Source organism: Lynx rufus, unplaced genomic scaffold (genome assembly GCF_022079265.1).
Source record: "Lynx rufus isolate CCGP_SWC_20201006 ecotype Redwood Valley unplaced genomic scaffold, mLynRuf1.p SCAF_10, whole genome shotgun sequence".
NCBI lineage: Eukaryota > Metazoa > Chordata > Mammalia > Carnivora > Felidae > Lynx > Lynx rufus.
In genome coordinates this window covers 40,158,640-40,170,411 of record NW_025814824.1, presented here as the reverse complement: position 1 = coordinate 40,170,411, position 11,772 = coordinate 40,158,640, and the positions used below count along the sequence as shown (strand labels likewise).

At 41.6% G+C, this 11,772-nt stretch overlaps 1 protein-coding gene across 1 annotated transcript in view; it reads left to right on the top strand.

The window, feature by feature from the left end:
• FREM1 (FRAS1 related extracellular matrix 1) overlaps positions 1-11,772 on the top strand; it is a 137,219-nt gene that overhangs the window by 39,311 nt on the left and 86,136 nt on the right. The window contains exons 13-15 of the mRNA XM_047098120.1: positions 3,735-3,943; positions 6,898-6,991; positions 9,898-10,150. Of these exons, the coding sequence (XP_046954076.1) occupies positions 3,735-3,943; positions 6,898-6,991; positions 9,898-10,150 (556 nt within the window). The remainder of the gene's footprint in view (positions 1-3,734; positions 3,944-6,897; positions 6,992-9,897; positions 10,151-11,772) is intronic.

Below are 11,772 nucleotides of genomic sequence, written 5' to 3'. Positions count from 1 at the left end.
GGGGCTTACCCAACCCCCAGAACTGTTCTGATAGATCCAAACCATACTTTTAATTAATGAGTTGACCAAATTTAAACATCAGGAAGTTTCATACCGACTCTAGATTTCTGGCTTCTCTTGAAAATTTGGAAATTCGAGGAATAGTGAATTCACTTATCCCCAGCAGCAGTTGGACAGGGCCTGGTCTCCAGTCTCCAGAGGCCCCACCCAGCTCAGTACACTCATTTACATCGCTGGCCTGACCCCTCAGGCCTCTGAACTTGCAGTTTTTGGTAGAAGTGCACCACAGAGCTCACACAAAAGGCAAAAGAATCTGAACTATATTCTTTGATCCCTTCCCTGTCAGGGACCGCATCACGTTCCCCGTGAAGAAAATAGTTTTGAATGTCTGGTAATCTGATTAGATTTTATTCACACCTTTCTTTCCTGTGTATGAGATACATGCCTGAAATAGGCCAGCATTTAAGAAGCCAAAGCTTTTTCTAAAACAATCGGGGAGGGAAATAGTGTTTTATGCAAAGCAATCCAAACCTCTTGCTAGAGAAGAATGATCTGTGGAGAAAACTGAAAACGGTGAAGTGAACAGTTACTTCTCTCATTTGAAGGTAGATGGAATAGTTATCCTCATAACTAACGTGGCCTAGTGGCTTCTGTCTTTTTTCTATAGTGTATGGGGCAAGTGAAATAGTCCCTTAGAGAACTGAGACTATCAGAAATAAAATTAAATGAATAGCTCCAGTGAAACCAGTCACACGAGTGGTGAAAATACCAGAGAGCTGGGTTGAATGATAACCACGAGGGGATCTTAATATGATGCTGATGAGAAGACCCCAAAACCTCAGCACTGGGTTTCGGCAGAGACTGAAACATTAGTGATGAATGAGTCTGGGCAAATTAGCCTTATGCTTTTACTTTTTTGAAAGTTGCCCTAAAATACATATATATTTTAAAACCATATAGTGTAGCAAAGTATATCCCTGGAAACATTAGCATCTTGGGGTATCAACTGATACAACTCAGGAATCAATGAGGCTGGAAGACATGGACCTTGTTTCAAAAATAATACTCCTCTTTCCTCCTCTTTCTTTCTTTCTTTCTTTCTTTCTTTCTTTCTTTCTTCCGTCTATCTATCTATCTATCTATCTATCTATCTATCTATCTTTAAGTAGGCTCCACACTCTGTGGAGTCCAGTGCGGGGCTTGAACCCACCATCAAGACCTGAGCTGAGATCAAGAGTCAGACACTTAACTGACTGAGCCACTCAGGTGCCCCAATATTCATCTTTTAATAAGAACTCCCTTTATTTCTTTCTCCTACAAACAGTAAAAATGTGGTTTCGACCACATGGAAGTATGGCATGTGGGAAGGATGGGGGTGAGTGGTTGTAGGGAGAAAAGTCTCTTGTTGGACGTTTTCCTTTCCTGGCGGCAGTAGTGTATTGAAGAATAGGAGGCAGCTATCTCAGGATGGTTGGTCTCTAACTTCCAGGATCCAGGGGGCTGCCTTGGGACAGCTGTGCCTGCTGGGCATAGGGATAGAGCAGGGCTCCGAGTGGAGGCCGTGACTTCTTGCTCACTTCCCTTTCCTCTGCCCATCCCCCCAGCCCCCACTGCTCCCTTTACCAACTTTTTCCTCAGGAACATTCTCCTTTCAGGGAGCAGCAGCTGCTCTGAAGAGAGTGGCTGTTTCCTTGGAGAACACTGTATCCTCACATGGGTAGGGCACTCAGCTCAGACCTTCTGCAGGGGACCGTCAGAGCCCTTGACTTGGTGCCCCAACTCTATCTGCTTGCTTTTACCTCCATGAATAATGTAAATTTGGGAGAATGATGGGTTAAACAAGGTTCACCTATTTTCCTACTGCGGGATCTCAGAACATTGAATATGCTTATGTGCCTTATAAATCTCCAAGGTGAAGATTGACCTTGACTGTTTTTGAGACTTATTTGACCATAGAACACTTCTTGCCAAGTACCAATGTGGTAATAAAACATCCCAAGCCTTTCTAACTTGCTTTTTACTTTAAAAAAAATTTAATCGTTATTTATTCTTGAGAGAGAAACAGAGAACAAGCATGGGAAGGGCAGTGAGAGAGGGAGACACAGAACTGGAAACAGGCTCCAGGCTCTGAGCTGACAGCACAGAGTCTGACACGGGGCTTGAACTCACAAACTGTGAGATCATGACCTGAGCCAAAGTCAGACACTTAACTGACTGAGCCACCCAGGTGCCCCTAACTTGCTTTTTGCTTTTAAGTGAGTTGTGAATTGAACAGTAGCTTTTTCTATCATCAAAAGTTATCTTTCTGGCTTAATTATTTGTCTAATGTTAGTACAAATATATTTCTTGTGGAATCTTCAATTTCTAATCTTGAATTTCCTGCTCTACTTCTGTCTCTAAAATACTCGTTACCACTGACACTTAAAAACTCTAACCAATTTCCGAAGTCTTTAAGAGTTTTTAGGGTGAAAAGGAGACGAATTCTTTTCTCTAGGGGAATTTGATAGAATTGTTGTTCATTTTCTAGATAAAGGTGTGTGTATATATATATATATATATATATATATATATATATATATCTCATATGGGGGGTAACTATGGAGACGATCGTCATGGTGGCAGAGGAGGCTATGATCGGGGCAGCTACCGAGGCCCAGGTGGGACCATGGAGGCTTCCGAGGGGGCCGGGGTGGTGGGGACAGAGGTGGCTTTGGCCCTGGCAAGATGGACTCCAGGGGTGAGCACAGACAGGATCGCAGGGAGAGGCCGTATTAGCGTGGCTCCTGAGGTTCTGCAACAGCTTTTCTTGTACCCAGTGTTACCCTCATTATTTTGTAATATAATATTTTGTAAATCAGGAGTTGGAACTCCTGATCACTCATGGGTTTTTTGTGTCGGACTATGTAATTGTAACCGTACCTCTGGTTCCCATTAAAACCATCGTTTTAGTTAAAAAAAAAAAAAAAAGAAGCATGGGATATATAGATATATATATCGACATAGATATATATAGATAGATATGGATATAGATAGATATAGATATAGATATAGATATAGATATAGATATAGATATAGATATAGATATAGATAGATACATATATATAGATATATATAAAGATAGATAGATAGATCCAGCAATGGTGGGTGTGAATTTGGTGATGTATATTATTATTTTCTCCATTTAGTACCACCAACAGTAACCAATTTGATTGCTGCTTCCACTCTTTAGGGACCGAGGTAAATGAAATGTAGACAGTTTTAGGTTTATGAATCTGCCTTGCTTCTTTGTCTATATCAGTGCTTAGAATTGGAAAAAATTGGTAAAAAATAGTTTTCATCCAGTATGTTTAGCTATGAACTTGTCCCCTTTACCACGTTATTTTTTTTAAATTTTTTAAATGTTTATTCATTTTTTGAAAGACAGAGACAGAGCGTTAGTGGGGGAGGGGTGGGGGTGGGGGACACAGAATCCTAAGCAAGTTTCAGCTGTCAGCACAGAGCCTGACAGGAGCTGGAACCCAGAGATCGTGAGATCATGACCTGAGCTGAAGTCGGATTCTCAATGGACTGAGCCACCCAGGCACCCCTGCCCCTGCCCCCGGCCCTACCATATTCTTGAAAAAATTAATCGACCTGTGAAGGTGGTACTGGAAGTTTTCTATTTATTTAATGAGCTCTGTCTTCAGGGCTATCTCATGGAACAAGGCTTCGAATGTTTTCTTCCTTCGTTTTAGGTATTTACCAACCCCCTGAGAGTGGCTGAGGGAGGTCACTGCGTCATCAGCACAGAGAACATTCTGGTTTCTGATGTGGATACCCAACTGGACAACATCTACCTCTCCCTACAGAGACTGCCTCAGCATGGAAGGGTGGAGTTGGATGGGTTTCCTCTAAATCCAGGAGGCACATTTTCTTGGGGAGAACTCCATGCCTTAAAAGTTAGGTTAGAACATTTCCTGGATTTTTTTTTTTCTTTACATGCTTTGGCCTTCATCTGGATCAGTTGTGAGGCAGAGTAAGAGGAAGAAGTTTTCTAATTTTTTGTGGGGGGTGGGGTACCAGCATGCCAGTGAATACTTTCAAGGGTCAGTTGAAAGCGAGAAATGACAAATTTTAATTTCCCTCCAGACATTTTCTTTCCATCTGGCTTGCTGTACCGGTGGGAATGACTTTATGGATATTTGAGACACAGAAATTAGTTACCATGAATATTAAATTTGCTGCAACTGTACATATCACAAGAGGTGGTAGCCAAACTGGATGAGTATAGACTGAAATAATCTATATGGCCAAACTACATAGTTGAACTTGGCTTTAAGGAGTGTCAGTTTCATAAGACTGGAAACTCTGGGATAGAATTCTGTTGATCAGTATCTTCAGTGTAAATTTTTATTTCATTGCAGTCAAATATGTGGGATACACCAGGGAGGCAGGGCATGGAGTGATCCTTGGGTCTCTGACAGTTAGGGATAGAGCAGCTTGTGTCTTTCTTTCTTTCTTTCTTTCTTTCTTTCTTTCTTTCTTTCTTTCTTTCTTTCTTGTTTTGAATTTATTTATTTTTTATTTAAATCCAAGTTAGTTAACATACAATGTAATAATGGTTTCAGAAGTAGAATTTAGTGATTCATCACTTACATATAACACCCAGTGTTCATCCCAACAGGTGCCCTCCTTAATGTTCATCACCCATGTAGCCCATCCCCCCCATCCAACACCCTGCCAACAACCCTCAGTTTGTTCTCTGTATTTAAGAGTCTCTTACAGTTTGTCTCTCTCTCTCTGTTCTTATCTGATTGTTGCTTCCCTTCCCCTATGTTTGTCTGTTTTGTTGCTTAAATTCCACATGTTAGTGAAATCGTGTGATATTTGTCTTTCTCTGACTGACTTATTTCACTTAGCATGATACACTCTAGTTTCATCCACGTAGTTGCAATTGGCAAGATTTCATTCTTTTTGATTGCCAAGTAATATTCCATTGTACACGTCTTTATCCATTCATCCGTCAGTGGATATTTGGGCTCTTTCCATACTTTGGCTATTGTCGATAGCGCTGCTGTAAACATTGGGGTGCATGTGACCCTTTGAACCAGCATTTTTGTGTCCTTTGGATAAATTAGAGTGGTTCATTCCTTACGGTCCTACAGCAGTTCCTTGCCCCTTGAGGTCTTTCATTTTTTCTACCTAGTGTAGTTTTGTAAGAAACTTTCCTACAAAGTTTGGTAAAAATGCCTTCTTTGTAAAATAATGCAAGACACTGAAAAGCAAGGGTCAGGTAGACAGACATACGAGTTGACTTATCACTTATAAGTTCAAGTTGTAAATGGGAATTTTGACCTTTTAGAGGGTATTAGGCATCAAATGCATAATTTCACACTTGGAAGTTGCTAGGAACTAGGATTTGTGCAAAGGAAGATCAACTTTTATCCGAAGTTTAGTTTAGTTAAATTGTTTATTCACAGCCTCCAATATCCCGACCTCTTTCCACTACTCACTCTTATCCTCATTGAAATTTCCCTTTTTTAGACATCTCAGTTCTTAGCTAAATGTTAGAACAAGACCTCTGTTTAGGTAATTGTTACTAGGGAATGCGTGATGGATAGGAAAAAAAGTACTAATATTTGCAGCACATGTAATTCAAGGGCTCTTCTATAGACTTGGCAATTATGTTTTTTTCCTATTTAATCTTCACAGCAATAAAGCCTGATAAGGTAGACGGCTGTATTCTCATATTATAGTTGAAGAAACTAAGGCAGAAAGAGGTTGAGGTCACTCAGCTAGTATATGGAGGAGTCTGATTTTGAAAGAAGTTTTGTTTGACTCCACAACCATGCCTTTGGATGTGCGCTCCTAGATCTACCTGGCCCTGGGTTTCAGCATGATAAGATAGGATTAGTACATTTTCACGTATCTATTTTTGTTGAAATTATCAGGGAGCGTAGGAGACAGGGTGTGGAAGGGATACCGAGGGCAGGAGGTGGACCTTCTTCACCATTAGAATAGAATCCCCAACCTGAGTCCCTAGCCAGTGTATGGGTGAGACTAGTCCTGAGTTAAATATCTTTTAGTCCTGGGATTTTTTTTCATATGTAAATGTTATAAATGTTCGATTTACTATTTTATGCAACTTTTCATTTCATTTCCTAAGACTTGTTTCCTATCTTGAACAAATCATTGGAAAGCTAAAAATTTGGCTCAATTCGATAGCTGTTTAGAATTTGTGGTAAGTAATAAGTAAGTAATAGATACTTGTGGTAAGTGTCACTACAATGGCTGCAGAGTAAATGGAAAGTCTTGAATTAGACGATTCTGTTACAAAACTTGACTGAGAATTAAAGAAAAGTAGGGCCACGTCTAGACCCCTAAAAATATTTTTAAGTCTGGAGAGATTCGAAAATCTTTATAGGTGAAATGGAAGAGAGCTATTAAGTAGAAAAGGGTAAATGGCAGGAGAGAGGCAATAAGTAATTCATAGATCAGAGTTTTAGAGAAGAGCTGAACAGATCAAAAGCACAGGCAGAAAGAATAGGGGAAGAAAGGGATCATCAAAATGCACACAGTGTCCTGCTTTTACCTGTCTACTGCTGTCTCAGTAATGCCCATGGCTCCAGCCTTGTTTCAGGTAAGTAAGCAGAACTACACCAGATGGTTCCCATTGCCATGGTGGCAACTTGGAGGGCTGCGTTTTGATTTGGGGGCAAATGATGAAAGCATATACCACATATATGCAACTTTTGCATTCAGGGACCCTTGAGTAGTTGAGTATGTGACTTCATGATTATGCTATGTTTTTTGTTATTTATTGACTATGTGGCAAAAGCCATGGACGAGCTCTTGTGTCAGGCATCTCCTACTGTCACGGTGGCCTTGAGGGGCTAGTGGCAAATATCATCCCCACAGATATCGACATGATGGATCTGAGATACTACAGGATAATATATTCTTGGAGGTCACAGATGGCACGAATTCAGCAGACTTTGTTCTACGTGTTGAGGTAGGTAGAAAGTTTGCTCCCTGGTTCATATGGGAATAAAACATCCAGTTTGGAAGCCTCTGAAGAGTTCCTGATAGAACTTGAAACATGTGGACTCCAAAGCAAGGGGATACCAGCTAATGTCTGAAGGTAATAGGCAAGAGACAGCAAAGTTATATTGGTGAGATGGGCATACTGCTTTCTCTTTCCAATCTGTTTAAAGATTGAACTGTTCTGACCTCAAATCCAGATACTTAATTTAAAAACCAATTCATTCTGTGTATAAATTGATTCTAACATTTTTGAGCTTTAACACTCAGAAATATTTATATAGCACCTATCCAGGTTAGGCTAGTGTCACTGGCCTTTTCCTTCTCGAATGGAAGAAATCATGTCTTCATGTGTGTGGTGCCTCTTTGTGACTTCCTGTACTATATACTCCTTTCTTATATCTGTTTGAAATAATTATTTTTCCCCTTTTGACAAATTATGAAAAATCTGCGCATAAAGGTTAATGGGAACCCCTGAATTTCTCTGTTGATGGACCACTTAAGTCCACAGCAAAACCCATAGGATTTATAGGAATTTATAGTTAGTGACAAAGGAAGGTCTAGAGAAAGAATTATGTTCTTCATTACTTTTATCTACCAAATTCTATTTCTGTTTGAATTTTGTCAGATCTTTGTGATATGAAATTATTATTAGTGGTAACAATGTGTTTGTCAGCTATTTTTACAGTTAGTAATTAAGAATGATTACATCTATCCAGCATTTTAAAGAAGTAGACAGAGAGGGAATTATCTCCATTTTATAGGCAAGGAAACTTAGGTTCAAGAAGTTTCCGTGACTTGCCCCAAATCATTCATGTGACTGTGTAAATAGTCTGTTTTATTGCTACGTTTTGGACAAAAGCCCATGGCTTGTGGAAGCCAGTCAGAAGTACAGGTCATTTTTGGACAATTATGGGTGATTATTTTCTGTCCAGGAAGAATGTTTTAAATTCTGTTGCCTTTGGGCTTTATTATCCATTTGAAAGCCGGGCCATTTTGTATTTTGTCAGGTGGTCATCATGGATATATTGGTGACATTCATCAGATCGAGTGAAGAACAATAATAAGAAAGGTCTTTAATGAATCCACTCAGAGAACTTGAACAAAGATATTGTTTCCTGATAAGCTTCGGCCCAGGTCATGATCTCACGGCTCATGAGTTTGAGCCCCGCATCCGGCTCTGGGCTGACAGCTCGGAGCCTGGAGCCTGCTTTGGATTCTGTGTCTCCCTCTCTCTCTGCTCCTCTCCCACTCACGCTCTGTCTGTCTCTCTCTCAAAAATAAATAAACATTAAAAAAAACCCAAGTACCTTCTACATGCCAGTTCCTATGCTAGATGCTTGGGGTATGATGATGAACATGGCAAAGAATGCCTCTGGACTGTTAGAGTTTATAGGCAGGGGATGAAGGCAGACATTAACGATTATCACAGAAATAATTAATTAGTTAAAAACTGGATGTATGCTACAAATAAATGGGATGCTGAAAGAGAGTAAATGGTGGAAGTCTCTCAGTGAATCTGAGTTGTTCAAGAAGTTTTCCCTGAAGAATCCACATGCACCCTGGAGGACAGGGTAGCCAAGCAAAGCACTGGGGCAGAGCCTACCCAGTCACGGGGCAGAGAGAGCATGCAGAGATGATGCAAAGACCAGCGATGGGAGCAAAGGCACCCTCGTGCATGAAACGGGGCCTAAGGCATCCTAGGAGCAGTGCTAGGAAGCCATTGAAGGTCCCTATAAGGGGACCTGATGAAAACCACATTTTAATTTATTTATTTATTGTTTATTTATTTTGAGAGAAAGAGAGAGCACGAGCAGGTGAGAAGAGAGAGGGAGAGAGAGAGAATCTGAGGCAGGCTCTGCACTGTCAGCACAGAGCCCGACGCGGTGCTCGAACCCACAAACCATGAGATCATGATCTGAGCCAAAACCAAGAGTTGGACGCTTAATGGACTGGGCCACCCAGGAGCCCTGAAAGCCACATTTTAAAAGGAGAGAGATTTACAATCCGAAGAGAAACCAGAGTGATGAAAGCCACGTTTAAAAAAGATCACCCTGGTGGAAAGGAGGGGAGGAGGAAATGTGGCCTTGACAAGTATCGACAGGCTGGACTTGTAAACTAAATGTGCACTGCACACACCAAGTTGTGACTGTGAACTTTGAGGCAGGGTGTCCTTCGTTCTGATTTAAAAGGCTTGCCTTTTCGAGTGTCTGCATCATCCTGTTAGATTCAGAGAGCCAGAGTGATCCCACATTGTTCTTCTTTCCTTTCGACTTGGAGGTTGTTGTTCACGATGATGAGAGAAAAACGTTTTGTCTAGTTGAATCCTGGGATTGATTTAATGGTTATGGAGTTTCAGAGTTAACTCAAAATGTTCGAAATGCAGCTGCTGCTTATTGTAAGTTTAGGGAAACTTCCTGGGTGGCAGGGAGTTGTTGGTGGAGGAAAGCTTTGTAATCGCCACATAATTTGAAATATAAATAACTTTGATGTGGTAAGTGTAAATGCATCAGACCACAAGGACCAAATTTCCTCTAGAATATGTGTGAATTTAACAAAAGAGGATAGGGACTTTAGTGAAGACTGCTGTGTATTACATTTATATTTTGTCTGTCTGGAGACAAATGAGAGCTTTGAGTCCCAAACCATAACCATACTCTTCCATTCCTACCTAAAATGTCTCCCATGTTGGCCATTTCTTGCAAGATGGTTCATATGGGGGAAAGACACAGGCTGCTTGGCCAAATTCCATGGCTATTGTTTCGTGTGTCTGAAAGATCGAAAATGCCTGTCATTCCGACTATGAGCTATGGTTTGCTGGCTGGGCAATTTGTCATTGCCGCCTTTTTCTTGAAAACGTGTGTTGTTTCCCCCTAGGTATTCCCTGTAAATGATGAGCCACCACTCCTCAAGGCTGACCTCATCCCCATGATGCATTGCTCAGAGGGCGAAGAGGTGGTCATCACCTCTGAACACATTTCTGCTACTGATGTGGACGGTGATGACTTGAGACTGATGTTTGTGATCGCCCGAGCACCTCAGCACGGGCTGGTGAGGAAAGCTGGAGTCGCAGTGGATCAGTTCTCTCAGGGAGATGTCATCTCGGGGGCTGTGACATACAAACACACGGGTGAGTGACCGCACGGTGACCAGTGTGACTGGGGGGATGCAACAACTGAACGGAGTCTTAATGCCACTCCTTGCCAGGGGCTCTGATAGCCTTATAGTCTCCGTGTTTGCTCTCATTAAAAAAGAAACAGCAGCAGAAGCAGGTGCGCCTGGGTGGCTCAGTGGGTTGAGCGTCTGACTTCGGCTCAGGTCGTGATCTCACAGTTTGTGAGTTCAAGCCCTGTGTTGGGCTCTGGGCTGACAGCTTGGAGCCTGGAGCCTGCTTCGGATTCTGGGTCTCCCTCTCTCTGCCCCTTCCCTGCTCATGCTCTGTCTCTCTCTGTCTCTCAAAAATGAATAAACGTTAAAAAAGAAATTTAAAAAGAAGCAGCAGTAAGAGCAGCTCGTATCCCATTTTTTTAAAAGTAGAGTCACCATATTTAGAAGGATTTCTGATCTCAGTTATACGATCAATTTCAAAGAGTGGAGGAGGAGCCTGTATTATTGCTGCTTTGTTCTTGATGCTTCCAACAGACCTTCAATTCACCCTGGGGTTGTCCGCATTCCCTCTTTGGTCCATCTGTAGAAGATTTTCTTTGACCATCACATCTTTGGGACCCATAAATCATAACAGAAATGCCTGAAGGAAGCTCCCTAAGAAAATTATATTATTAATTTTAAAAGTTTACTCGATCACCAGCTAGTCCTAAGAAGTAACTTTTCTGCCTTTTGAGTTCCTGAAAAGCCAAGGTGATATCTTACGCTTTGTGTGACACCCACAGCACTACGGAGTGACGGACCCAAATTAGTGATGCAGTAAACGCTCGTTTATTAGCCTCGTGCTTTCATTTCCGGCATCACATTATATTGTTACCCAGGTAGCATTTGTTCCTCATGTACAATGTTCAAATGGAGAAACTATGAATTCAGTGTCTGTTATCTGCAAGGCATGGTGCTAGGCATTTTGGGCTACAAAGCAGTATAATCCAGACTCAGCTGTGAAGGACTTTTAATTTAAATAGATAGACAGACCCACTCACGTGCAAAGAAGATAGTGTCACATATCGGTACCTCATTAGTCATTGCCCCTAGCATGTCTTCTGATCCCTGGGTTGAGGGCACCTCCTCAGTAATAATACTGCATATTTCCTCTGGTTGCCTTTTATCGCACTCTGCTACAATTTCACGTGTACTCATCCATACGCCACTGTCATCTGTGAATTCCATGGGGAAGCATGATGGGTAGATAAGGCCAGGTGAGTGGTAGAGGGAATAAGAAGTATCAGGATTCAGATCATTTTCTTATTTGAAAGAACATGGGGAATACAAGCAACGCGTGGGAGTGGGAACTTGGGGTGGGGGGATTGAGATAGGTAAGGATTCATTTGGAAGTGGGGGAATATTGTGAAATAATATTTAAAAAAATTTTTTTAATGTTTTATTTATTCTGGGGAGAGAGAGAGAGACAAAGTGTGAGCAGGGCAGAGGCAGAGAGAGAGGGAGACAGAATCCGAAGCAGGCTCCAGGCTCTGAGTTGCCAGCCCAGGGTCTGATGAGGGGCTCGAACTCCCGAACCGTGAGATCATGACATGAGCCAAAGTCAGATGCTTAGCCATCCAGGAGCCCCCAGACATCTTTTTAAAA